Consider the following 27,564-nt stretch of genomic DNA (forward strand, 5'->3'; position numbering starts at 1 on the left):
GGAATCAAAGGGACATATTTTATAGTGTTAAAGTATTCTAACTCAAGATAGAATAGTTTTGCACAATAAATATTCAGGAAAAAGTAGCTTTTCTAGTGCAATACTAGGCTATGTTAACACGTAGGCAATAAAATGCATATTTTACACTTTTCTTAAAAAAAATGAACATGTACACAACTTATTTCTATTTTTTGATAAGATTGGTTGTGATTTTTTTTTCAAAAAATGAAATCACAATAAAATAACATATTTTTTCCATTTCCTGAAAATTTTTCAAAATACAAGTTAGAATAGTCTTGCGCCGAGCCCTCGACTTCATATTAATAAAAAGTCAGTCAATTGTAATGCATGCAGGAATACCCTGAAAATCACATGACATTGGTTAATGAAGACTAATAATTTATTAATCTTAGTTGTTATTGCAGTGGATAAAGTCAACAGTCCTCGGGTTTTATTCAGACATTGTTATCACTGATCTTCAAATTTGTAATGTTGTATAAAAATTGCATGTAATCCCCTAAGTAAAATTTAATTGTTTTGATATTAAATTGTTGTGTTTTTTTAAACATTTTGTGGTATAACAGTATTTATCATAGCGCTTATTACACACTTACCCTGTGATATTTCTTTTAACCTTTACCCTGCCAGCGGCAACTAATTCTACCCATGCAACCAGTGCACATTTGTGCTGTCTGATCTTGGTCTGCACTGTTAGCTATTCAGCCAGTACTTATTTTGAAATTTTCCCTATGACTGATCTAGATCAAACAATGGGCAAGTCCATTTCAGATAAACGAATATGCATAACACCATTAACAGAGAGTTCTCTGTGGAACTGACAATTATCATTGACATAAATTTAGGAAAGCTTTCTTAATGATATCTGAATATTGGAGAGAACTTTCTTATCATTACAGCTTTCTACAGTCTTTAACTATTGATTCTGTAAATTGTAATGTTAGGCTTTTGATGGATGTTTCTTTCTAAATTTAATGTGATAGATGGGTTATAAATACTGTAAAATGAGACATTTTCCAGGAGAAAAAACGGGCAAGAACAAAGAACATGTCAACTTAGTTGTTGTTATCTATTCGAGTAAATATTCCATATTTAATTCTTATCTTTATTGTTACACAGTGAGAATTTTATTTTGGTTTTAAGATGTTTTAAATGCAGAAAGATACGCAAATGGCAAATGTATGTACACACATTATGTTTATTGAAGTGGATATTGTTTATTAGATTTACACTTTTACTGCAAGAGGTTTTATTGTATATAATAGGGTAATTGAATTTATTTGAAGTTAGTGAAGGTTGTTTTTGAATGTAATACATGTTAGGAAGTTAACATTTTCTTAATATTAGGAAATAGAAGTTAATTCATGGCAAACAAATGCTGGAAAATAGGTTTTAACTTTTTGAATCAACTCAACTCAAGTAATTTTATTGGCAATTAAAACAAATAAATCTTGAATATGGAAGTGACTAGAGTAGTTTGTATTTTGCAAAGTCACTATCTAATTTTAAAGGGTTACGACTAGGAAGTGCAATTTTTATAATGATTGTATTTTTAATATTTTTTCAAGGTTTATCAATTGATTTTCTCTTGACTAACAACCTAATTATCAGTAGTCAAGTTGCCAATTAGCACAATCATGATTGTGTGGAGTAGAAGGAATTAGAGATACAATTACTGCATTCCATGTGCTCAACTGTCACCTTAACTTATATGATAACATAAGATATGCTACCTCACAATGTATGTTATTGTAAAAAATATGCCATAAGCCTTGGATTTATATCGGAGGCAATTTTATTAACACTTGTGTGAACAGGCATTAATGTGTTAGGTTATGATAAAGTCAGCTTTGATTTAAATGTCAGGCTGAAAGTTGGCTGCATGCAGAGTTTCTTATAGAGGAAAATTAACTATAGAGCTTGATTGCTTTTAAGCTCCATGAGCAGGAAATATAAAACTGGCTTCAAAATGATGTAATACATCTGTGGGCATTAACAACTTCTCTTGTTTGTACATAATGGAAGTTAAAAGAGAAAATTGTAAAGATAATAGTAGATCAACTGTATCTCTATGATTTAGAGATTATTTTAGAGGTGAGGGGATTGTGTCTATCAGAGAGGAGAAATGAGATTGTAATATTAGAGATTGTTTGAGTGTTAGATGAAAGGCTTTGATGTCAGTGTTAACTATTTAGAGAAGACTGTACTAAGGAATTTTACAGTATTGTCTGTAATCATCCAGCGATAAAACATTGCTATATGCAACATCTGAAAACAATTGTTGGAAAACAATAATCAATAATGAAATGTAGCATTTTGTAGTTTAACCAGATTTCCAATAGTTTTCTTCTCCTAGCTTAAATTATAACATCTTATTTTATATAGGCATTTATTGTGCTGAGTTTTTGTTAAGAAGGTGCTAAAGCTGTCATTTAAATGGATATAAATTAAGATTTAGCTGTTTTGGGCATTCTTTAGGGGTGTGTTTTTTTTTATTTGAAAGACAGATGTATTCATGAAAAAAAAAAGTTGTATCAAATTTTCAATTGGCCTAGTCTTACTTTCAAACAACCTTTATTTCCTGTGAATGTATCTTTGTTTTGGATTGCTATGACCTTAGATTTAATTGTTGTCATTGAAATGTGTCCATTGTGTTCATTTAGTTTTTCCTAATTACTCTAATTACTTAATTTATTGATTAACAAAGACCTGTTACATGAATGTAGTTTTGTTACTGTTATATTGAAATAATCATTTCCTGTCATAAATGGATTTACCTTTAAACTATAAAGTGACAGTTAGAGTGTATGTCAGTGCTTCAAATAAATGTCTTGATTGTATAATAACAATATTGATTGAAGGGAACTTGTGTTTTTGAATTTTGGATAAATATATCATTATTATTCAAAGACAGACTGACAGTGTTTTGTTGTAAAAAGAACTCAAAATATTATCATTGTTAAATATTTTAACAATTTATATACTTTCAGGATTGTAAGGTAAAAAAGAGTTCCCCACACCAGCCTACAGTTTTATCAGTGCCAACATTTACCACAAACACACTAGGCAACAATTTCCAAAATAAAGTAAGTCAAGTTTGAAAAATACTTCTTTATGCACACTATTAAGTGATTAATGTGTACTAGATTGAATATTACTGATATTTTATTAAATAAATAAAAAAATCCGTAATTCTAAAGTGTGATTACTAATTAAACCTGTTCTTTTTAACGTTACACTTTCATCAATATGACCATTAAAAGTTAAATTTATCATTCAGTGAAAATATTTTTCCAGCATATTTATTCATTTTTTCTTTCTTCTTAACTAGTAGTATTAGTAGTTCTTCATTTACTACATTTATTAGTGGTAGATTAGAAGAGTTGATGACACTGTTTGAAAATAAAAAAAAATCATTTTTCTCTTTCTAGTCGGCCATTGACTTGTCTCGTAAAATATTGCCAATGACAAGTAATCCTGAAACTACAGCATCATTAGATAAAAAAGTTTTGCAGCAGGGTCTTGACCTTGGAAGTAAGAATCTATCGGAAACTAGGAAAAACAGTTGTTCCAATTTGAGTGGATTAGCTTCAGGGTCTTGTGCCAGTAGTTCTGCATTTACTAGTGGTAGACATGATCATAGATCTTATCAGCAGGATTATAAACTCTTCCCTTCTCCTGCACACAAAAACACTGTTATCGATAGAAGCAAAATAACTGCCGTGCCTGGTGCTGAGTTATCAGACAAAAAACTTGTCACAAATTTATGCTATTCTGGATCCAGAACCCTATCTGACAATGAATCCTTAACATTTACCACAGGACAAAGAAGTAAAGACAAAGTAATAGCAAGTACGCTTTTTGGAAATGTATCCAACCAGAATATATGTGTGAAATCAGAGACTGGTCAGACTTCTGGTATTTCTGCCAATGTTAGTGATTACAAAAGTGCTCACCCTATAGGCTCTCGAAAAGTGACGGAAAATGTTATTACATACCATGAACCAATGTTTCAATCTGTAGCAAATACTTTATTTGAAAATCAAAAGAATTTAATGATGGGGAAGCGCAAGGCAGAAGAAGAGAAAATGAGAGAAGATGGCACTTTCCAGGAAAGTAAAAAAATCAAACTTGAAACAAATACAAGTCCAAATAAAGGCGTTGAAAATAAAACAACTGTGGTTAAAAAGAAGTCCATAGAAAATATTATTGAAAGAATCAGGACAGAAAAAACTCAGTCAAGGGGAGGTTGTAGTACTCAAATGTTGAAACAAAATGTGGAGGATACAGAAAAAAGTGATGCAAGCAGAACGTTATGTGAAAATGATAAAACTGAAACAATAAAAGTGCAATCTGATCTTGTTCAATTAAAAGAGCCTGAAAAATCTGAAACAGATTTACAGAAGTCGGTGGAAGCAAACTCTAGTCAAAAAGATGATACTTCTAAAAATTCTGAAAAAGATGATGTGAAACATAACACTAATATTGACTTAAAAGTTAAAAAGTTTGAATTAGAAGGTAACACAGCTGATAAAGCTGACATAAAACAAAGTTTGCCTGCAGAACAGATGGCAAAGAAAACAACTGATAGCCCTGTCAAACAGAAAAAGGTGAATAGTCCTCCTAAGTTAAAGAAAGAGAAAAGTCTGGTAAAAGTAGAAAAAAGTCTAGTAAAAATGAAAACTCCAGAAAGTAGTCCATCAAGATCTAAAAAAAATGACATAACTCCATCAAAACAAAAGAAAATAGATGCTCAATTATCCAAAGAAAAGAAGCAAGAAAATGTCTCATCAAAAAAATCTGTTGAAAGTGCAAGTGAGATATCACTGAAACATGATGATATTTCATCAAAACAGAAAGATACTGCACCAAAACAGAGAGATATTGGTCCTTCAAAACAAATAAATAGTTCATCACAAAAGGAAAGTAATTTACCAAAACAGAAAGTAGGAAGTTCACCAAAACAGAAGGATAATAATTCATTAAAAAAAGTAAATAATTCAGTAAAACAGAAAGAAAATGACTCACAAAAACTGAAGGAAAGTGCTTCATCCAACGAAGAGGAGTCAAATTCATCTGCAATAAAAGAAAATAGTTCACCAAAGCAAAAGAAGGCAGTTCAAAATAAGAATAAAAATAAGAAAGAATTTGAAGATCAAAGTGTTGAAAATATTTGGAAAAAAGCTGATGGAGGTGTTTATGAAAAGTCTGTTACAAAACAAAAGAAATGTGAAGATAAGGCCAATGTAAAGGTTAAGAAACCAACTATGAAAAAAGATGCAAAGGAAAAAATGAAAAAACAAGATAAGAACTTTGCTGATACTATAAAAGAAAAGAATATTGAAATTATCAAGAAAACAATAGGTGAAAAAGTGAAAGTGAAATATAAGAAACTAAAAGTAGATGCTGATAAACCAAGTGAAGAACCAAAGAAAAGAGGCAGAAAGAAAAAAGAAGTGACACAAGCTGCTTCAAAAAGTTCAAAGGAAGGAAAGGTAATAACAGTCGCTAAAAGTGCCGGAAGAAAACAATGTGCAATAAAAACAAACTCAAATCTAAAAACTAAAGTGACAAAACAGAGAAAACAGAAATTGCCAATAGCACACAGGAGAGTGAAAAGGGAGGCCAGTTTAAATGCTACAATGTTCCTTAACATTTTAAATGAAAAGTCTCCTAGAACATCAAAGTTAGATCCTCAAAGATCAAAGTCAGATTCTGATATCAAAAATTTCAAAGCACTCAGTGTAAATACAAGTCTTAGCTTGAATAATGTAGCTCTAAATGAAAATAATGAGAAAATTGATTCAAAACAGACTTTCCTCATTCCAACCGGTTTGAAAAGTCCAAAGAAAGAAAAAGTAAGTCCAGCTAAGCAATTTTATGGAAAAAGCTCTAGTTTAGGAAAACTTACAGATCATAATGATTTTGTAACACCAAAAAAAGAGCCAAAGTCACCAGTTAGAACTCCAAGTCCTAAACGTAAAGTGAGCTTTAGTGATGATGTTTTTGAAGATGTGTTTGAAGCTGTAATTCAAAGAAGTATTGAAGAAACTAAAGAATTTAAGGTGCCTGGCAAAGTTAGTAGCAGTAGAAAAAATAGTAAACGTTCTGAATCATGTGACAAAGGTAAAGGAAAAAAAGATTATCTTAAAAAGAAAGACAAAAAGGGTAGTTTGAAAATTAAATCAGATAAAAAGGAAAAGAAATTCAGGTTGAAAAAAATTAAACAGGCCATTAAAATGACAGCATCTAAATCACCAGAAGAGGTTGCCGAGAAGAAAAGGAAAGCAAACTTAGCAAGATTAGAAAGAGCTAAAGAATTAATGAAAACAGAGAGAAAAGTATCTGAGAAAGGTGTAGTGGAGGAAAAAGTTTTGATGATTTAAATTTGATGTCATAAAAAAGATACAGGATTCATTGGATCAGGTAAGCTGAAACGAAAAATTTGATAAAGTTAAAAAAATTTAAAGGCAAAAAAAGGGTGCCTTATTCGTGTCTAGAACACATTCTCTGTTAAATCAAAGACCGTTGTAGAGAATACAATGCCGTCACCAAGATGGTGTGAATGTTGCCAGTCTAGTTATTATCCTTACCAAACAACTCAGGGAACTCAAGTTTGGAGAATAAAACACCTGGTCGACAAAGATTCCTCTAAATCACCGGAGCCGATTCAGAGTTCCAGCAATCATTTCATTGCGGCGCATGCTAGATGCGAGGTCAGGCCGTATGCCTCACCTTCTCATGTTTCTATGATAGAATCAAATCCTTATGTTGGTCAGATTATGCCACATGGCCATATACAATGTTCTGCTTGTAGTTGTGGACATAGTGGTGTATTTCATCCAGGACAGTGCCAGAACTGTACTCTAGGTGGTGTGAGCAACATGTTACCATGCCAACGGTATGGAGGCACCTACTCTGTTACATACCCACATACACATGGCTCATACACACATTGCGGTAAGTTGCATTAACTTCTCTACATTATAATATTTCTCTTAAGGATTAAATATAGGAAAGGTGAGAAAAGAAAATTATTTAAAAAATTATGTTTCATTCAGAACTGAAACTAGAATCAAACTGATGGTAATATATGTATGACATGGATGCTTGCTTTTTAGCTCGACTATTCGATAAGAATAAGTAGAGCTATTGCAGTCACCCGAGCGTCAGTGTCAGTGTCGGCGTCTGCGTCGGCGTAACCACTTATGTTAAAGTTTTTGTAATAGTTCAAATATTTTCGAAGTCCATTGACATATGGCTTTGAAACTTTGCACACTTGTTCACCATCATGACCCCAACCTGTAGACAGGAGGAGGTAACTCTATCAAGCATTTTGACAGAATTATGCCCCTTTTTAGACTTAGAATTTATGTTAAAGTTTTTGTAATAGTTCAAATATTTTCAAAATCCATTGACATATGGCTTTGAAACTTTGCACACTTGTTCACCATCATGACCCCAACCTGTAGACAGGAGGAGGTAACTCTATCAAGCATTTTGACAGAATTATGCCCCTTTTTCGACTTAGAATTTATGTTAAAGTTTTTGTAATACCTTAAATATTTTCAAAGTTCATTGACATATGGCTTTGAAACTTTGCACACTTGTTCACCATCATTACCCCAACCTGTAAACAGGAGGAGATAACTGTATCAAGCATTTTTTTTTACTATCAAGCACTAAGAATAGTCGAGCGTTGCTGTCCTACCGACAGCTCTTGTTTATCTTCTTAAATGTTATTTATTTATTCTTTTGATAGAGAAAAAGACGTTAACATTCTTGCTTTATCTTTATATGGTAGGATTCATCATTTCAGGATGTGGGGCATGTTACACTGCAGGAAGCTATCACCATTCTGTTGGTCAGACATTAATACACCAGCCCCAGATGTCCATGTCAACAGAGAGCCCAATTCTTCTACACCACCCAGTTCAACTTCAAGTCACACATGAAACATCTCACCCTGTTACCATGTCAACCATTCCTCATTCACACACAGACTCATGTCTCACTCATTCATCTGTACAAACTGTCCCATTACAGCTTAGTCAAAACGAGCAGAATCTTGACAACTTAACACATATGTGCCAATTATCACAAGGGGAGGTAACTAATGTGTCAGCAATGGCATCTAGTTCCCCTTCCGACCATGAGATTGATGTTGGTTCAAGGGATGACATTGTCAAATCGGTGCCAAATGTGACTCAATCATCAAGCAATGCTTCGAAAAACATTAACAAAGGGTTAAAAGCAGCCAGAATTAAGAAAATTTGTTCAAAGCAACCTGTTGTTAAATTAAAGAGAAGTAAGTCATGCGACATTGCAGTAAAGGCTACAGGAAAAGTAAAAGAAAGCTTGAAAATTAAAGATATAATAGATTTAAAAGTGAAAGACAAGAAAAAATCAAATTTGTTATTAATCAAACAGAAACAAAAGCAGTTGGAACAAAAATCGGTAAAACTTTCTCAAAAGAAGGATTTAAAACGTTCAATATCTGATAATGATAGTTCTGTTAGTAGTAAAAAAGTTAAATTGAAACTGGGGGAAGGGAAAGTTGCTAAGAAAGATAAAATAAAAAGAAGTGTTAGTTTAGAGCAGAAGAAAGAAGAGAAGCAGGTGAAGGAGCAGCCTAAGAGGGCGTGGCATGGGTGGAGCTGGGAGGGGGAAGGTGTTGTGAAGAAGGTTACAAATATTGTAAGTGAATATTATCCCTGATACAATTTTGAATATGATTTTAGTTCTTTAATCAATTATTGACAGGGTTGGTGGTTCTACTTAAGTGCCTGTTTGTAACTGAAACAAAGCAGGAAAGTGCGGTTGGTGTCTGCCTCTCAACCCAGATATCATGGGTTCGAGCCCTACTTGGGGTCACGACCATGTTTCTTCATATGACACCAGGTTCCAGGAAGTGGACTCAAAAAAGATTAATATAAGTCGCAAGAACTTGTTTCGCAATCAAACTTAAATATATATGTTTAAACCAAAGCAGGAAAGTCACCAAAAGACCTTTTACTGTGTACTGTGACTAAAAAACTTAAAACTCAATGAAATAGATTAATTGTAAGATTTTAATACATGATGTATATGAAAGTGCAGTAAATAGACTGTTTGGTGTGTTTAACTTTTAGTATTGTAGGATAAAATGAAGTATGGTTAATAGTTTTTAATACACTGCTTATAATAAACACAAAGTTAATATATATGTAATGAAGTCATTTCTGGCAATTTTAATCTAAATAACTTGATATTTATTACATATAATATCTTCAATCTTTTCTAATGGTGTAAAATGAGAATTATTTGTTGAAAAAAAGATTATATTTACTAAAAATAGTATTAAAAAAAATGTTGTTTCTTGTAAAATCATATTAATTGAAATCTCCAAACTTGAGTTCTCTGAAAGCCTCATTTCATTTGTTTGTAAATAAATTAATATTTGGTTTTATATTATTTAAAGATACTTTCTAAATTTGTTGAAACTGAAAATCACTAATCCTTCAAAATAAACATAAAATTCATTTCATTTGTTGAATTATATATGAATTTGATTTAATTTAATTTCAGTTTGATGGTCAGATAGTTCAGAGAAGATGTTATAATGCTATACGCCATGATGATGGTGATATTATACAGGTTAAAGACTGTGTTCTTGTCTGTTCTGGTCAGAAAGAGAAAGATATACCCTACATTGCTAAAGTTTCTAACTTCTGGCAAGATTCTGTATCAGGTAATTTTGTTTGAAAAAAAGATAAATTAAGGGGCCTTTGAGGTCATGTGGTTAAAGTCACTGACTTCAAACCACTTGCTTTTCACCACTGTGGGTTTGAATCCCACCAGGGACTTCGGATTTTTTCATGTGAGGAAGTTATCCAGCTAAGTTACGGAAGGTCATTGGTTCTACTCAGGTGCCTGCTAATGTCTGAAAAAAATGCAAGGAATGGCATCTTAGATCTATCTCCACAAGTTAAGTTGGAATGTTGCCATATGACCGGCAAGAGTGACTTCAAATCCAACAACAAAATAATAAAAAAGTTTATAAGAGTACATACAGAGTATAAAAAACAGATTTAAAGAACATTATTATACACCTACACTCTGGTTGTAAGCATGTTGCTATTAAATTGGTAACTTGTAAATTAATGAAATATATGTTTGAAAGGAACATTTGACCCTTCATGTGCTGGAACAGAAAATGATATATATGGTTGAGCAAACACTTTAAATTTGTAAGAATTTGACTGGTTTTTTTTGAGAGAAAAAAAAAATGTAATTCAATTGAAGTTAGTTTAGACATGTAATATATTTTCCAAAAAATTATTTAGAAATATTGTATAATATGATAATTGGGATTTGAGTTTTCATAAATTTTGAAGTCTAACTTATTATGTAGGTAATATAGAAGTCAGATGAGAATTATAACAAAATTAAAAACCTAGAGAATCCTCAACATCACACCTTAGATGCCACATTAATTTGATAAAAAGCCTTGCTGGAAGTGAAAGAATATTCAATTATTCTTATAAATTTAAGAAATGTAATTATTTTCCTGGGAATATGTCCACTTCGTTATTTAAGGTCATAGTTTTAAATCGGATTTGATTTCATATAAGATTTCTGTTTCTACAGATGAGATGATGATGTCTGTGTTATGGTTTTATCGACCTGAGCACGCTGAGGGAGGTCCTATATACGGTAGCCTGGAGAACGAGGTATTTGCAGCTAAACATCGTGACGAGACTCTTGTAGCCTGTATAGAGGATAGGGGATATGTACTTACCTTTAATGAATACTGCAGGTAGGTTCATATTTGTAATTGAAAGCCTCATTATGGCCACCATGTTAAAAAAAATTATGAAATTTGTAAATGTCAGGTGATTTCCATAGCGAGAGTCTGAACAGAAAAAGGTTCATGTTAAGTAAAATCGAAATATTGATGTGAAGTAAAGTCGAATACTGGAAGATTGGATGGACTGGAATGGTTTTCCAGGAATATGTAAATTCTCAGATGCTAAGTACTGTTGCAGTTTTGTCAAAAGTATGAGCATGTTTTATTTTCAACCCTTACCTGTTGTTAGTGTACAAATTCAGTTGTGTTCTCTCTTTGAGATTGCCCTTAATTTAAACAGTAGGCTTGACATTGTCTACATGTATATGAACATGTTCAAAAATATAAAACATTCCTACATTTTAATCAGTATATTCTTTATATTTGTGAAAATAGGTTCATAGCGGAGGTAGAAAGAAGCAAATCAAATCTTCCTGCACGTAAAAAAGTAGTCCCTGAACCAGAAGAAAAGTATCCAAGCAACAGAATACCTCCAGTGGATGTGAATCCAGAAAATGTGTTCCTTTGCCGTCATGTTTATGATATTAAACTAAAACGGGTTCTAAAAAACCCTTCATGAGATTAAATTGAATGTATTTATGTGTATGAGTAAAAATTTAACTAATTTAAAATACTACAGAAAATTAGTAATGATATCATATATAGTTTATGTAGTTAAATGAGTTAAAAAAAATTTCAGGCAACTAGTGCAAACTGATCATGGGTTGGATGTGTAACGTTAAAACGGTCCAAATCCTTATCTATAATATTGAATTGTTGAAGTTTGTAGGTTTTAAGTTAAAAAGAAATTACGAACCATTGCCCCCTCATGTCTGTAGGTTCATGTTCTGCCAGGGATTTTTTAATATTCCATGTGAGGAAGTTACCCTGTCAGCAAATTGGGGGAGGTTGGGTGTTTTTTATTTTGGAGACTTCATTCACCTGCTATAATGCATGGAGGAACACCTTAAGTAGCCATTCCTCCTCAATGAAACGACGAAAGTCGTCATAGGACCTTTGCAGTGTCAATTTGACGTAAAACCCTATAAAAATAAAGAAGAGAAAAAGTTAAAGCTCTGAAATTATTATACATATTAAATTATCTTCAAAATTGAAAAAAAAATGTCCATTAGACAAAACAGTAGTGTGTTGTCACTTATAAACACAAAAAAATTCAAGTATTACAAAAAAATTAAGTGTATGTCTCGCATTGGATGAAAATGTATCTTGATAAAAATGTTAGCGTTTGTTTGATCAGAGGTTTTTTTCACTCAGTAAAAATCTGTTGATGTGTTGAATTTTACAATGTTACATTGTCAATAGATGGTTAGTGATTGTGTCCATGGCTTTAGTATGCTTAAGGTTGCACATTTGTTAAACACTGTTGTAAAATTGTTGTTTTTGCTTGTTGGTTTTGGAAATATTTAAGAATAGCTTGTTCTTAGCATTTTTATGAAATACAAGACAGAGTTAAGATATTAAAGATATTTTAAATACAAAATAGAGTTGAGATAGATTTGGATTTGAGATATTATAAATGTCTTTTTGCATTTAGCTATTTTTTAAGTGAAAACAAATGGTAAATGGAATATTTTTCAATATTCAGATTAAAAAAATCAGATATGTTAAATATTTTTGAAAGATTAACAATATGAAACACTGGAATGAAATGATAAAGTGAAAGTTTGTAATTTATGTATCTATATATTGTATATTACATTATGTATATGGTGTGCATATTTAGTGAACTTTTCATTGAATGTATACTTAAATGGTATTTATCCCCTAACCACGCAGCTTTTTATGACTGTTTAAAATGATATTACATGGCATCGCATAAATTATGCAAATTAGCCCTTCACTCCAATTAAGTTTCATCATTTGTCAAATTAAATAGAATACATGACGTGATCATTTTTCTTTCTTTGAATACTTAAGTGCAATTTGTATCATTTTGAGGATTTCTTGAACTGAAGCTATATTTTAAGTTGTATTCTGATTTTTACCATAAGTCCATAATGATAATTCATTTATATCAGTAAATTAAATTATAGAAAAAACATTCAATTTTTCTCCCATATATTAAAAAACTTCTTTTTTGACATGTCTGAGTATTTATTTATATAAGCTTATGACAAGTTACACAAATACATTCTGTCATAAACATTTGTAGGCTAAAATTTTTGTCAATCAATCTTGGAAATGGTAAGTGTTTTATCTAAGAAAACTGAGAGAAAAATTGTTAAAGATTTAATTCTTTCCTGTATAAGAGGAGCAGAGAAAACTTTTATACAATTTTAGAAAACTTAAGCATTTTATAACCCTGCTCTTATATTATTTTTTTTACAAATAAAGCAGTATTTTGTTGTTTTACAACTAAAGGAGTATTTTGTTATTTATATGCAAAAGTGTTCAAGACCTGTAATGAATTTTGAGAAACTCAAATTTATCTACAGGTTTTTCTTCTATTTTTTTCAACATTCCATTTAATGATAAGTGTTAATTTCAAAGTGAAAGCTGATTACAGTCATCAGGATTGAACAAAAGTATTTTTTATTATTATTTAAAAAAAAATTATTCATGATTAAAGCTGCATGTCTCCAGATGAGCCAATATATTTCAAGAAATTAAACTTGAGAAAAATGTACGGACTAAAAAGATTCAAGATTCAAGTAATAATTTACATGTTATAGGCAATTAAGGGCAGATTTTGCACTCTTCATTACCATATTTTTACTGTGTGACTAACACAGTAAGAACTATATTTGCATCATTTGACCTCTTTTTGGCTATTTACCGGTACTTGGATTGTTAGCGTAGTTGGTAATGTGTAATTTACTTTCTTTGTTCACTTCAAAATATTTTACTTTTAAAAACATTTTCATAATTTTCTTAAAAATTAGTATAAATCTGGAGACTGCTTTAAGACGAAAAAGGTTCTCTGGTGTGATATAACCAGATAACATCCCTTTCATTGTGTAAACTTGAGGAAGATTTAGTATATTGCCAATTTGCTATTTATCACAATTCCTTCTTTTTTGAAGTTTTTGATTTTATATTTTCACTTGTGCTGTTTTGTTAGGCATGGACTTAACTTTGGGCTGGCAATTCAATCAACAGGATTGTCAACAATATTTTGTTTGCAAATTAAGTGGACTAGTTTGCATTTTGGCATATTGTACTTAAATTTTACTGTTTTTGTAATGTTTTAATAAAACCTGTCAAATGGCAGAGCATTTATATATCACTTTAATATACTAACTTTTTTAAGGAGGAATTTTTAGATAATTTTTTAAGACATTGGTAACTTTGCCTCGTGGACAAGTTTTTCTCTGTCTTAGCTTTTTCTACTTCATTTTACAATACAACTTAGCAAACTTTTTCTAGTCATTTTGATACTTGCTACTTACTATTGTTTCTTTATGTGTTTATTGAAGTACTGTCAACTTTTGGTATAACTCCTTGATACTATTACTATGTAAAGCCAGCCTGCACTAGCAGACATTATGCTTTTTAGCTCGACTATACGAAGTATATGGAGAGCTGTCCTACTCGCCCCGGCGTCCGCGTCCAGATTTTAGATTAAAGTTTTGGTGCAGTAAAATATTTTTCACTATAACTTTGTCATTTCTTAAGGTATCAACTTCAAACTTCAAATATATGTTCCTTATCATCAACCACATCTTATGTGACAAGGTTCATAGCTCTAGCACCAATATTTTCAGATTTATCTCCCCTTCAACTTAGAATTTTCCTTTAAAATACTTTTTTTTACTGTTGCTTCTTTATTTCTTAAAGGATCAACCTCATACTTCAAATATATGTACCTTATCATCATCCCCATCTTATGTGACAAGGTTCATAACTCTAGCACCAATATTTTCAGATTTATCTCCCCTTGAACTTAAAATTTTCCTTAAAAAATACTATTTTTTACTGTTACTTCTTAAAATCTTAAGGGATCAACCTCATACTTCAAATAAATGTACCTTATCATCATCCCCATCTTATGTGACAAGGTTCATAACTTTAGCACCAATATTTTCAGATTTATCTCCCCTTGAACTTAGAATTTTCTTTAAAAAATATTATTTTTTACTGTAACTTATTTTTTTCTAAAGGGATCACTTTCATACTTCAAATAAATGTACCTTATCATCATCCATATCTTATGTGACAAGGTTCATAACTCTAGCACCAATATTGCAAGAATTATCTCCCAATCAACTTAGATTTTTTTACTAGAAAAATGTTATTTTTTACTATAACTTTTTTAGTTTTAAAGGTATCTACCTCAAACTTCAAATACTTATTCCATATAATCAATTATATTTTATGTGACAATGTTCATAACTCTTGAAGTAATTTTTACAGATTTATCTCTCTTTGAACTTAGGATTTTCTTTATGAAATATTATAACTTTGTTACTTTTTAAGGTATCTTCTTCAAACTTCAAATATATACTTCTTATCATTGCATACATGTTGTTTGACAAGTTTCATAACTCTAGCTATACTATTTCTAGAATTATTCCCCTTGATCTTGGAATTTATTTTAACAAATGTTATTTTTATGCCCCCACAATGTGGGAGCATATAGCGTTGCACTTGTCCGTCCGTCATTCCGTCCGTCCGTACGTCCCGAAATCTTGTGAACGCAACTCCTCTTAAACCAGATGGCAGATTTTGCTTAAACTTACAGGGATGAACAACCTTAATGTGTAGATGGTAGTAAAGGAAGGAATTTTTGCTGCAACCAAATTTAACAGAATTATGGCCCTTTGTTGATTTTTTCACTAGATACTTTGTAGAAATTAGATACTTTGTAGAAATTTTGTGAACGCAACTCCTCTTAAACCGGATGGCAGATTTTGCTTAAACTTACAGGGATGAACAACCTTAAGGTGTAGATGGTAGTAAAGGAAGGAATTTTTGCTGCAACCAAATTTAACAGAATTATGGCCCTTTGTTGATTTTTTCATTCTATACTATGTAGAAATTTTGTGAACGCAACTCCTCTTAAACCGGATGGCAGATTTTGCTTAAACTTCCAGGGATGAACAACCTTAAGGTGTAGATGGTAGTAAAGGAAGGAATTTTTGCTGCGACCAAATTTTACAGAATTATGGCCCTTTGTTGATTTTTTTACTATATACTAAGTAGAAATTTTGTGAATGCAACTCCTCTTAAACCGGATGGCAGATTTTGCTTAAACTTCCAGGAATGAACAACCTTAATGTGTAGATGGTATTTAAGAAAGGAATTTTTGCTGCGACCAAATTTAACAGAATTATGGCCCTTTGTTGATTTTTTCACTATATACTATGTAGAAATTTTGTGAACGCAACTCCTCTTAAACCGGATGGCAGATTTTGCTTAAACTTACAGGGATGAACAATCTTAAGGTGTAGATGGCAGTAAAGGAATGAATTTTCGCTGCGACCAAATTTTACAGAATTACGGCCTTTTGTTGATTTTTTCAATATATACTATGTAGAAATTTTGTGCATGCAACTCCTCTTAAACCGAATGGCAGATTTTGCTTAAACTTCTAGGGATGAACAACCTTAATGTGTAGATGGCAGTAAAGGAATGAATTTTTGCTGCGACCAAATTTTTCAGAATTATGGCCCTTTGTTGATTTTTTCAATATATACTATGTAGAAATTTTGTGCATGCAACTCCTCTTAAACCGGATGGCAGATTTTGCTTAAACTTCCAGGGATGAACAACCTAAATGTGTAGATGGTAGTAAAGGAAGGATTTTTTGCTGCGACCAAATTTAACAGAATTATGGCCCTTTGTTGATTTTTAGTTTTCAACTTGTGGCACATGTAGTCCAAAAAATATTTGACCTAGAGTCATAAGATTGACAGAACAGTGGCGTGTGGGGGCCTCAGTGTCCTATGGACACATTTCTAGTTTTACTATAACTTAATACATAATTATACATAATTGATTGCTCTTTATAGTTTTGTCCTCCTTACTGCGTCCAGTATTTTATTAGTCGAGCTTGGCTGTCTCCTGTGACAGCTCTTGTTACTGTGTATTTTTAGCATTATGATATTGAAACCACCAAAAATGTCAATATCAATTTTATTCAGAATACACATAAAGATAATTTACAGCAAGTTATGCCAGAATTACCCCAAGTGAGCTATGTTAGCTTCATGGGCTATGCTGTTCTAAGTGTAATGTCTGGAAATAATAAGTTTTAGTAAACACAAGAAATGTACATGAAACATGAGCATAATAAATATCTTGGAACCAATTAAATATATAAATGGTTGCGATTTCTACACAATTACTAAAAAAAAAAACTTTTACTTAATTAACAAAAATGTTAAAAGTATATGGGCATTCCCAGTGTGCAGTGTTTGATATTTTGTTAGACATAACAGAACCAGGATTCTTGCCATCTATATTTCAATTATGCTATATTTCTGCTCATGTGAATTTGAACTATGCATAATTCTACATCTCCAGCTAATATCTCTTTTCTAAATAGAATAAGTTATATGGAAAATGAAATAATCTCTTCAACAGAAATGTGAATTTCAAGTTTTTGTTTTTGAATTATTTCCCCTTCCCTTAGTACAGAACAATTACAGATTAAAGATAAAGTATTTGATGTAAAAATTAATTCACTTATTGTTGGGTTACATGCTGACAACTCAGAACGTCTGAATATTTATGTAGAAAAGTTAAATTTTATGTGTATACAAGACAAGACATACATAATGTGTAAACAGAATGTGGCATAACAATATGTTTACTGCAAGTTTAATGTTTTTATTTTCCTTCATAGTTTCTTACAGTATTATGTTACTGATTCTAGAAGCAGTAATTTATGTCACAAACATAACTTACATATAGGTATTTTTATATTGTATTTGTTGCTGATGGAATGTTGTTTTGGTCTTTTACTGTCTGTGAAAAAAATACATATAACTACAGAGAATCTGTAAAAGATAACATATTTGACCTGAATATTGTTTTAAGGTTATAATTTTTATATGAATACAAAATTTGTGATTTTTATTTGTCAATTATGATGAAATTACTTTTTTAATTTTCAAAATTTTAAAATTAATAGGTGTTGAACTGTAGAGACTTGTGATTTTTGTTGTAATTTTAGTTCAGATGAACTGTGTGGGATTTTATTAGAGATTTGAGCCGCGTCACGACAAAACCAACATAGTGCGTTTGCGACCAGCATGGAGCCAGACCAGCCTGCGCCGCATCCGCGCAGTCTGATCAGGATCCATGCTGTTCGCTTACCAACTATATAACAAGTAAAGAAACCGATAGTGAACAGCATGGATCCTGATCAGACTGCACGGATGCACAGGCTGGTCTGGATCCATGCTGGTCGCAAACGCACTATGTTGGTTTTGTTGTGACACAGCTCATTTTATTTGTTGTAATTTGTATATTATTTGATCAAATTATACTGGACTACAGAACAATCTTGTTAGATTATGTCATAATATTTGCATTTATTTTGTTGTCATTTCAATAGATTTATCTCATTATGTCAAACGAGTAAATAAAATATGGCTCATAAAAACATAATCTTTGTCTGTGTTTTATTGCAATATTGTACTGTACAGTTCTGCTCCTTTAGGTGTATTTGTAGTTTTACATGATTTTTATACACCAAAAATCAAGTTCAACAACAGTTACAGTGTTGTAATAGATGTGGTCAGATAAGCAGACATCTATACCAAGTTCAACTTAATTTTCGCTATATATTATAGTATGTTGCAATACATTTATTTATTGTAATTTCTGATAACTCATCTTATACTGTTAGAATGGGGTGGGATGGGAGCGGGTGCATCAAAGTTATTCTGCAGTTGTGAAGTGCTGAAAAAAGGACCCGAGATAAAATCTCCAAAAAATATTATGACTCCACTTAGGTTAAACAAGTAATCATCAGGTAATGTCAAAGATATAATTAGCAGTTAGGTTCAATAGTTTAGGTCATACAAAATTGATTTTCACTGGATTATTACCAATTGTAGATTATCATCTCAGGCTCGGTGATAAAACAGGGAGAAAGTGTCTGAAGAATGAGAATAACTGTTACTAAGATCTTCCTAGTTTTTTGATTCATGACACAATAATGTACATAAACTGACTTTTGTTGCCTTTGCCTAAAAGGGTAGCCTCTCTTAGTATATACACTTGTGCAATATCATGACAAAAATAAGAAAGTTTTTAATGACAACACCAAGATCAAATTATCATTAAAATAACATTTCATGACTTGCATGCAAATTAGCAACATAATATGGAAGGCAAATCTTAAAAGAAAGTAAGAGTTCAAGAATGTGCTGTGTTTATAGAATCTCTATTAAATATTGGTCAGAGATTTTAAGGTCAAAGTTTACTATAATTGATATCCAATTTCTGCAGTTGAAGAGGCACCCCATAGGTCAAAGGTCACATCAGTTTGCAGACATGATATTGTGTCCATTTGACAACTACTGAATGACCACAGCCAACTTCAGACAGAAAACAGTTTCAGTGCCATAAGTAAAGAACAGCTATAACCATAGATGGAGAATAATAACAGCCATAAGTACTCGTACAGAAATGAGTTACAACCATAAGAAGACAAAAGAAGAGAAAAGTTATAACCATAATATAATAAGAGAAATGAGTTATAACTATAAGAATGATGAAAAAATTGAGAACAGTATTAACCAAGTAAAGAAAAGTATAAAATATAAAAAAATATAACATAAGTAAACAACCAGTATAACCATAAGTGGAAAACTATTATAACCATACTTAGAGAATAGTTATAACAATAAGTAGAGAGCAATTATAAAACAAGTCAATAAGTAGGGAATTGTTATGACCATAGGTAGACAACAGCTATAACTATACCGGTAAGTAGAGAGCACATGAAACAATAAAGAACGGTCATAACCATTGGTAGAGAAAAATAATTATAGCTATTGAAAGAGAACAGTTACAAGAGAACTATAAGCAGAGTATAGTTGTTACCATAAGAAAAAAACAGATATGATAAGTAGAGAAATGTTATAGCTATGTTAAATAGAGGAAAGTTATAACCATATGTAGAGAATAATTATAACCATTGGTAGAGAACAGCTATATGCAAACAGGGAAAAGTTACAACTATAAGAAAAGAAAAGTTGAACCAATATTAAGCAGAGAATAATTATGAATGTCATTCTATAACCCAAAGTAATGAACAGTTGTAACAGTAAGAAGAGGGCAGCTATAACCATATATTAAAAATAGGGAACAAATAGATCAAATTCCAGTAAGATGATATTCATTCAAAGAGAGGCTTAATTATAAATGAATGATTAAATTAACGTACTTCAAGGAGATTTTTGATTAATATAACTTATACCTGTAAGATAATAAATCTGTTCAGATGGATTAGCAAGAAACAGATGTTTTTATGACTATCAACTGAATAACACTTGCTTTCCTCCTTAAAAGATAACAAGCAAAGGGAGCTAAATCTGTCAGGCTTGTTTCCATTTTAACTTTCCCCAGAAAAAAATTACAACCCAGGTAGTATATGTACACAATAATGTATAATCAGAGACAATAACTTTGTTATGTCTTCGTGTACATGTTTGTACAAACATAAAAAAGCTTCAACTTTAGGAGAAGTTATGTATGATAACAATTTAAGCTTAACTTTTTCTTCATTTTCTTTCAAATTGATTTAATTATTTCAAAACCTGAAGCTTTGTAATTAATCACTAATTATCATGTTAATTGTAAAGGAAAATATTCTATATTCATTAACATAAAATTTCATGATATTAAATAATTTTCCTTTATTTGGTTGTATTTATCAAAAAGACATGCAAGTTAATGAATTAATTGTCTTACAGCATTGAGAACAAGACCATTATTAAAATAACACTCACAAAAAAACAACATATTATGTTGGGTTTGAGAATATAGGATCTGGTGTAATTAGTGATTTAACTTTTTTTATTATACTAGCTGTTGGAAGATTCAATCTATTCTGCTGGAGTAAGACTCTTATTTACTGTTAAGTGTATTTTATTTCCTGGTGTAGCAAGACCATGGGTGCATGAAATAAGACCATAGTTGTAGTTTTTTCAGGTGGCTAATGCACTTTGCGAATTTAATTCCTCCTTGCGTAGTAATACCCAGATGGCAAAAGTGTATTTTCATTTTCTGGTTGAATAAGACCCTAGTTGAATTTCAACTATGTATGTACTTTATATTCCATTAGTATAGCCATATATAGCAATATTAAATATTGCATGTCCTGTAAAGAATTTCATATTTGTTTCCATAAATTGAAAGTTATCTCCATGTTTATTTCATAATATATACAATCATAATCTATAATGATTTATAATTGGTAACTTTTTTCTATTTGTCTTTTCAGAGATCTGTTCAAATATGGGAAAAAAAAACACACCATAAAGATAGGATTTTGTTAAAACTCTTGGCATCATCAAGCACCATTACTACCAGTCTCTGTAACACTTTGGTTATTTTTTACATTATCATAGACATGCCATTAGGTCACATAGGATAACTTATCATAAAATAATCTGATTATTAATCTTTTATCACTTTATCAATCTGGCAGATGTATAACACCAGAGAAGCTACATTGTGTTAATTATCAAGCACTGATATGCCAACAATAGATAACCCGTTGGTTATTTAATGACCGACGATTTGCTGTCGATAATTTATACAATATGTCGTTAATAACCTTGTGCTTCATATAAGAATGCAATTCACTGTACCAGCGTTCACTACAGTGAAGATGCGTGACCTTTGACACATAAGCTATGACGAAACGCTCCGAGTTCTTCCGGTTAAGTGTCACGTGATAACGTCGCCTCTGTCGGGGTGGTTAGGATTTCCCCTCTTCTGAACAAAAATATTCGATATTTAGGACCATTTAAAACGGATTAATCAGTGAATTTAGATGCCATAAACATGGCGAACGAATACGATTATGACGATGATTACATGCAAGGTGAAGATGAGTGGGATCGTGAACAACTTTTAGATCCAGCTTGGGAAAAACAACAGAAAAAGGTTCGTCCCCTATAAAAAAGTTTTTACGCCCCCTTCCTTACGATTTTTATTTTGTTTTGCGTTTGATACTGTGCTTGTTTTTTTAATTTTTTTAAATGTTTGCTTCTTTCATGTTTTGATAATATTGTTGATGTAGTTTTCACAACAGGTTGGTTTTAAATTTGCCGGTAGGTTAAAATTCTGAATTTCATGGCGGCGGCCATTTTTGTAGGAGGGACCGGTAGTTTAATATCGGCTGCTGTATTAAGGTGAAAAAGTAGGCCCCTAAGATATCACAACGGACCGCTGTCCTATTTAGTCTGTTTCATTGTTTGTCAACAGTTTCAGACAACCCAATTTGGAAATCCAGTGTGTGACTATCTTCTAGATGATAGTGCCATATAATTTTACTACATTTAGTTCAATATTTGTAGGTCTTCTCTATTTCTAAAGATTTAAAGTTAGTTATCATAAAGGGAATATGTTATGTGTAGTTTCTCTGAGACTAAAAGTCAATTAACAGTAACACTTTTCCATCATTGTTCAGCAGATTCACTTTTTTATTTCAAGGACAACCACAAGATCATGTTCTTTTATTTTTAGAAATGCATGAAAATGTGATTTAGTAAATTATTTGGCCAATTATTCAAGTTCTTTTCTTATAAATGAGCTCTTCATTTAACATACTCTTGATATTGTTTAAAATTTTATGTCCAAGAACGTTTTCCTCTTAAAGGTCTCAATTTTGTAGGAGTAGTTAAGATAATATATAGCAACATATAATATATAGTAGATTAGTAATTGTAAAATATGGAAAGTTATGGTTCAATGTTTAGATGGTTAAGGTAAAAGATATGTCATGGTATTTGCTGTTATTGGTATTTTGATGCAATACCTAATTAACAACCAACATTTTTGAAAACTTTACGGTCACCTTAAAAGACTAGCTGAAGATAAACATATTTGGTTACTTCCCTATCTACTTGATACATGGTAGTAAACACTTGACAGAAGATTGCAATCACAGTTATACTATTTTACCTCTGGCAATTTGTTAATTTTACATATATATCAACATGCTTTATTCATGACAGGTTTGTTTTTCACACAAGTTTAGAGGGTATACTCACTGATGGGTAATATTTTTATTTGGTGATGCTGGTACTGATTGTAGTGATTATTTACTTCATATTACTGTTTATCAACCCATGTCCAGATAATTTAATAAATTGTCTTTTCCTTAGGCTAGCACATGAATATGGTCAAACTTTGTTAAGTTGTTTTATAAAATGTCTTCAAAATCCTTTTTCGTATATATAAATGGAGATGGTAATAATTCTCGTTGTTTGTATAAGGTAAAATTTCATAAATTGTTGAGCAAATGTGGTATTCTGTTTGAATTTGTTAAGCTCACACCAATCAGATTTCTGGCGGCAATTATCATTTTCAGTTTTGTGTAGAGAGAGTGTTGATGTCACGCTATATGGTTATTTTAAACCCACTCTATAATGTAGAATAAAATTAAGGGCAATTAAATAGGACTGTGCGCACTGCTGTCATGAATAAACTGAATTTTGGTGTATTTCTTAAAAATAAACTATGAGTCTGTTTAAGTGTTGCAAGTATGTATTATGTAGTTTCAGATTTTCATTGAGAAAGTGCTTATTGTGCACAATATCACAGGTAACTACGGGAGAATTCCTTGCATTCCTTAACATGTTGCTGTTCTGATAAAGATGATTTGTGTAAGCTGAATTTATAGTTTAAACTTAGTTTATCAAATACAAAGAAATATAAGTCTTGGCTTACTTTTACAAAACATAAATCAGTGCATCCACAAAAAACACAAGCTTTTTTTTTGCCAGCACACTATGTAACACATACACATTTACATTGATCAGCTGATAAAGATTGTGTTGGGGAAAAAACTCAATGAGAAGTCAGCTGACCTGTAGGTCTACATAACCTAATTATCTTCTTAATGATATCCAGACTGGTCATTTGATTGTTACAGACAATAGATCAAACATTTACTAAGATTTACCTGTATAACAGGTAACTGGTTACTGTAAGCATAGGTAGAGAGAGAGAGGAGAGAAATGTAAGAGAATACGGTATGCCCAAAAATGGCAGGAGCCTACCTACACTCACATGTGTAGTGAATGCAGTACAGGTTTACTACAGTTGTAGAACATCACAAAATTATTATTTGATCTATTATTGTAGTATGAGTCTTATGAGCTGTCTACACATTTGTAAAAAAGTATTAATACAGATATTAGCTGAAGAACTAATTTTCCTAAATTTTGGTAAAATTTTGTAGAGTTTGGTATTCATTAAGCAGCATTTAAATTGAAGCAACATTTAAATTAGCTTAATTATTGTCTTATAGGTTAAATGAAAAATAAATATTATGTAACTTTAATAACATTCATAGCATAATATAATGAGCTCCTTTTAATACTATGGAAATTTCTGCAAAATAAAAAAAGTTAAATGTTGTTTTTTTTAAGGGTCATTTGTATGAGTGTTTATAAAATATTTATTCTGCTTTAATCAATATGATATTGAGATGAAAGCAGAGTAAAATCACCACAGAAATAAAAAAATATACATGATAATACTACTTTTATCATCGGTTTTATTTTATTTTACAGACTGAATTGTAGTAGTTGTGACTACAAACTCTAATTTTGAATAAGTCATTTTGTCATATTTTGTAAGTTTCCATTTCAAGTTATTTTTTATGGCAGTGAGTAATAATAAGTAATTGTAAATGAGGCGTTATGATACTCTTAATACATTTGACAGCCAACTGACAAGTTATGATTATAGACATATATGCTTGACACATCTGAACAACCAGACATGCCTGTTCTTACTTACACCTTTTCATGTTATGCACCATCTAACACAGATTCAGATACAAGTTTACACACATTAATATTTCCCTTGTTCTGGTTCATTTAACTCAGATGTATATCTGGTTGGGAAAAAATGATAATCCTCAGCAGTTATTCCATGCCAGAGGCAGGCCACTGTCTGATAAAATTTGCACCCCTACCTATGTTGCCTGAAAAAAGAAATTTATAGCACAGATTGAGCGACCCCAGATTGAGAAAATGACTGATCATTTGAGAAGATTTCATGTCAATTTTGAAAATATTTAAAATCAACTGTCAAGTTTAATTTTCCTTATTCTTTAAGATTCTGATTTTCTAATGATATTCTTATTAGCTTCAAATTGAAGATCACACACAATTTTTCTTGTGGATGCATTTTATTTTTAACCTACCATGAACTGACTTCAGTCTTATGTGTATGAAAGTAGTTATGTGTATGAAAGTTGGTATGTTTTGGCATTAAGGTATTGTAGCTGTCTTTTTATATACTTTCTGAATCTTAAGGGTATTTAAGTCCATGTCAAGTTCGATAAGGATAAAAGATGCTATTTCTTTAAGATTTATTATGGCCATTACCTTCAACAAAAATGGGTCAGTTATTGTTTATATAAGTATGTCAAATATGTCCATTAAATTTAAATGATAAATTATATCAAATATGTCCATTAAATTTAAATGGTAAAGCCAGATTTATTTTCTTCAAGTTTTACTGACTGGATACTGGTAAATTACATACTGCAATTAAGGTTGTCATTTTCTATCATGTCCAAAATTTTAAATTCTCTTGCATTTTAGATTATTTAGAATTCTAATAGTAATAGGAATGTGTTAAGCTTAAAAAAATAAGTTTCTTCACTGATACACTTGTAACAAACTATGTAAGAAATGTTTATCAGTACAGGTTATTGAACTGGGATGGTTTACACATAACTGTATAGAACTTATTTAAACTCCTTAATTTTTAAGATAAATTTTTATAAATCTTTACATTCCCCGAATTCTTGTTTCATTAAAAGTATGCCTAATACAGCTGTTTACTGTTTACCTGTACTTTACTTTCTGAAGGTAAAAATGCATTTACTATTGTTATAAAAGAATAAACTGGACCTTTGAATTTTGATAAAACTGATTTTATAACCTTAAAAGGTAAAGATTACCATATTTAAAAGCAAACAGTAGACTTGCGGTTTCACAACGTGTAACACTATACACCTACTTGCAATACACACCTGAAAGGCAGCCAATTGTAAAACAGGTATTAAAAAATTATTAGTCATAATTTTGAATTTAAACTAACAGAAATTAATTGTAAAGACGGTTTATATGAATTATTTATGATTGTGTGACTGTCTATACAAATTTGAATTACTTTGGGCAAGTTCTTTTGGTACATAAAGTGTAAACCACACATCTTTTTTATTTGCCACATATTTAAAATTTGCACTGTTTAAAAGACATATTTTGTAAGAAATAGATTAAAGTTAATAAGATATAACAGGTAAATTGTTCCCATCTGTTAATATTCTAGCACCTACACAATATCCTCTCTCTCACAACGTTTGTAATATTTTGGCATTCCAGGGGTATAGCTTACTCAGCCAAACCAGAAATAACTTCCTTCAGTTATGCTTTAGAATAAGAGACAAACATTATTGTAAAATCATCAAACATTTCCACTTTCTACCAGTATTATTGCCACTATACATCAGATTTTATCCCAATTGTAAATTATGGAGATGTCAGTTAGACCAAAATCCAAAAGGTAGTTATCCTGTATTAACCTCTGTGAAAATTTATCATAGACTACCTGTCTTAACTAAACCAATATAATTCAGATGGGCTGAAGAAGAACAGTGTACATATTTGTTTTAAAATTAAGACAATGTCTTGACAGTAATCAGACTGTTTTTATATATGTTTTTGTAAAGTTAGTATACATTTTGTACAATGCTTTAATCACTTCTTTTGTTGTAACTATCAATCATGAAAATGTTTTGTCATATCTTGAACTCAGTCTCTATTAAGTCTTAGAAACTTTTGAAATTTATATGAATTTTACGAATTTATTTCTTGCCCAAAAGTTTTTAAGTTTCTTCCTACTGAACACTAAGGCCCAATACATGTAATTACTCTTATAGTATTTCATTTTAGTATCAGGAAGAGAAAATAACAAAACTAAGGTAATTAAAAATTATGAAAATATAACCAAGTTATATAAGGCAAACACTTAAAACAATTAATGTTTTAAGTGTTTTCGATAAGATATTCAAAAATATTAAGCAGTGTCCTTGACTCCTTGCTCCTCTACTTTTAAATTCTTAGAAAATTTAAAGTCTGACTTTTTCAATATCTTTTTAGCTTGTCAGTTTGGAAGAAAAAGTTGAGCTGTTATGAAAAGCTATAATCAAACAATTTTAAATTAAAAGGTACCAACATGAAACTTGGAATACTTGCTTATCATGACAAAGTGCAGTTATAAGACAAGGGGCATAATTCTGAAAGTAATATTTTTTGAGTTATGTCCCTTTTTAACTTAAATTTTTTTATAGACAAGGGTTAACACTGCATGCAATGCTCTTGTTTAAAGATAAGATAGGCATGCTAGGGATCAATCATGTTTAGGCCTTTAAAAAATTTAGAGCAGATTATTTGTTCAAATAATTTACTTGAATTTAAAGTTTGTTTTTGGTTGATAGTATTAATATTATTATGTAGTAGTATAATAATAAGTTAAGTAAAAGAAGATGT

General features: G+C 31.0%; 2 protein-coding genes across 4 annotated transcripts in view; both read left to right on the plus strand.

Annotated features, from left to right (window-relative positions):
* The window catches only part of LOC132716171 (uncharacterized), a 29,158-nt gene extending 14,802 nt beyond the window's left edge, over positions 1–14,356 (plus strand). The window contains exons 2-8 of the mRNA XM_060699379.1: positions 3,009–3,104; positions 3,450–6,389; positions 6,519–6,978; positions 7,838–8,715; positions 9,586–9,748; positions 10,648–10,816; positions 11,243–14,356. Of these exons, the coding sequence (XP_060555362.1) occupies positions 3,009–3,104; positions 3,450–6,389; positions 6,519–6,978; positions 7,838–8,715; positions 9,586–9,748; positions 10,648–10,816; positions 11,243–11,426 (4,890 nt within the window). The 3' untranslated portion in view covers positions 11,427–14,356. The remainder of the gene's footprint in view (positions 1–3,008; positions 3,105–3,449; positions 6,390–6,518; positions 6,979–7,837; positions 8,716–9,585; positions 9,749–10,647; positions 10,817–11,242) is intronic.
* A 7,336-nt stretch (positions 14,357–21,692) lies between these two features.
* Positions 21,693–27,564, plus strand: part of LOC132716153 (alpha-actinin, sarcomeric-like) — a 51,347-nt gene continuing 45,475 nt past the window's right edge. For all 3 annotated transcript variants that reach the window (XM_060699353.1, XM_060699355.1, XM_060699354.1), the window contains exon 1: positions 21,693–21,934. In XM_060699353.1, the coding sequence (XP_060555336.1) occupies positions 21,833–21,934 (102 nt within the window). In that variant the 5' untranslated portion in view covers positions 21,693–21,832. The remainder of the gene's footprint in view (positions 21,935–27,564) is intronic.

This window comes from Ruditapes philippinarum, unplaced genomic scaffold (genome assembly GCF_026571515.1).
Source record: "Ruditapes philippinarum isolate M1 unplaced genomic scaffold, ASM2657151v2 ctg128_1_1_1_1, whole genome shotgun sequence".
Taxonomy (NCBI): Eukaryota; Metazoa; Mollusca; class Bivalvia; order Venerida; family Veneridae; genus Ruditapes; species Ruditapes philippinarum.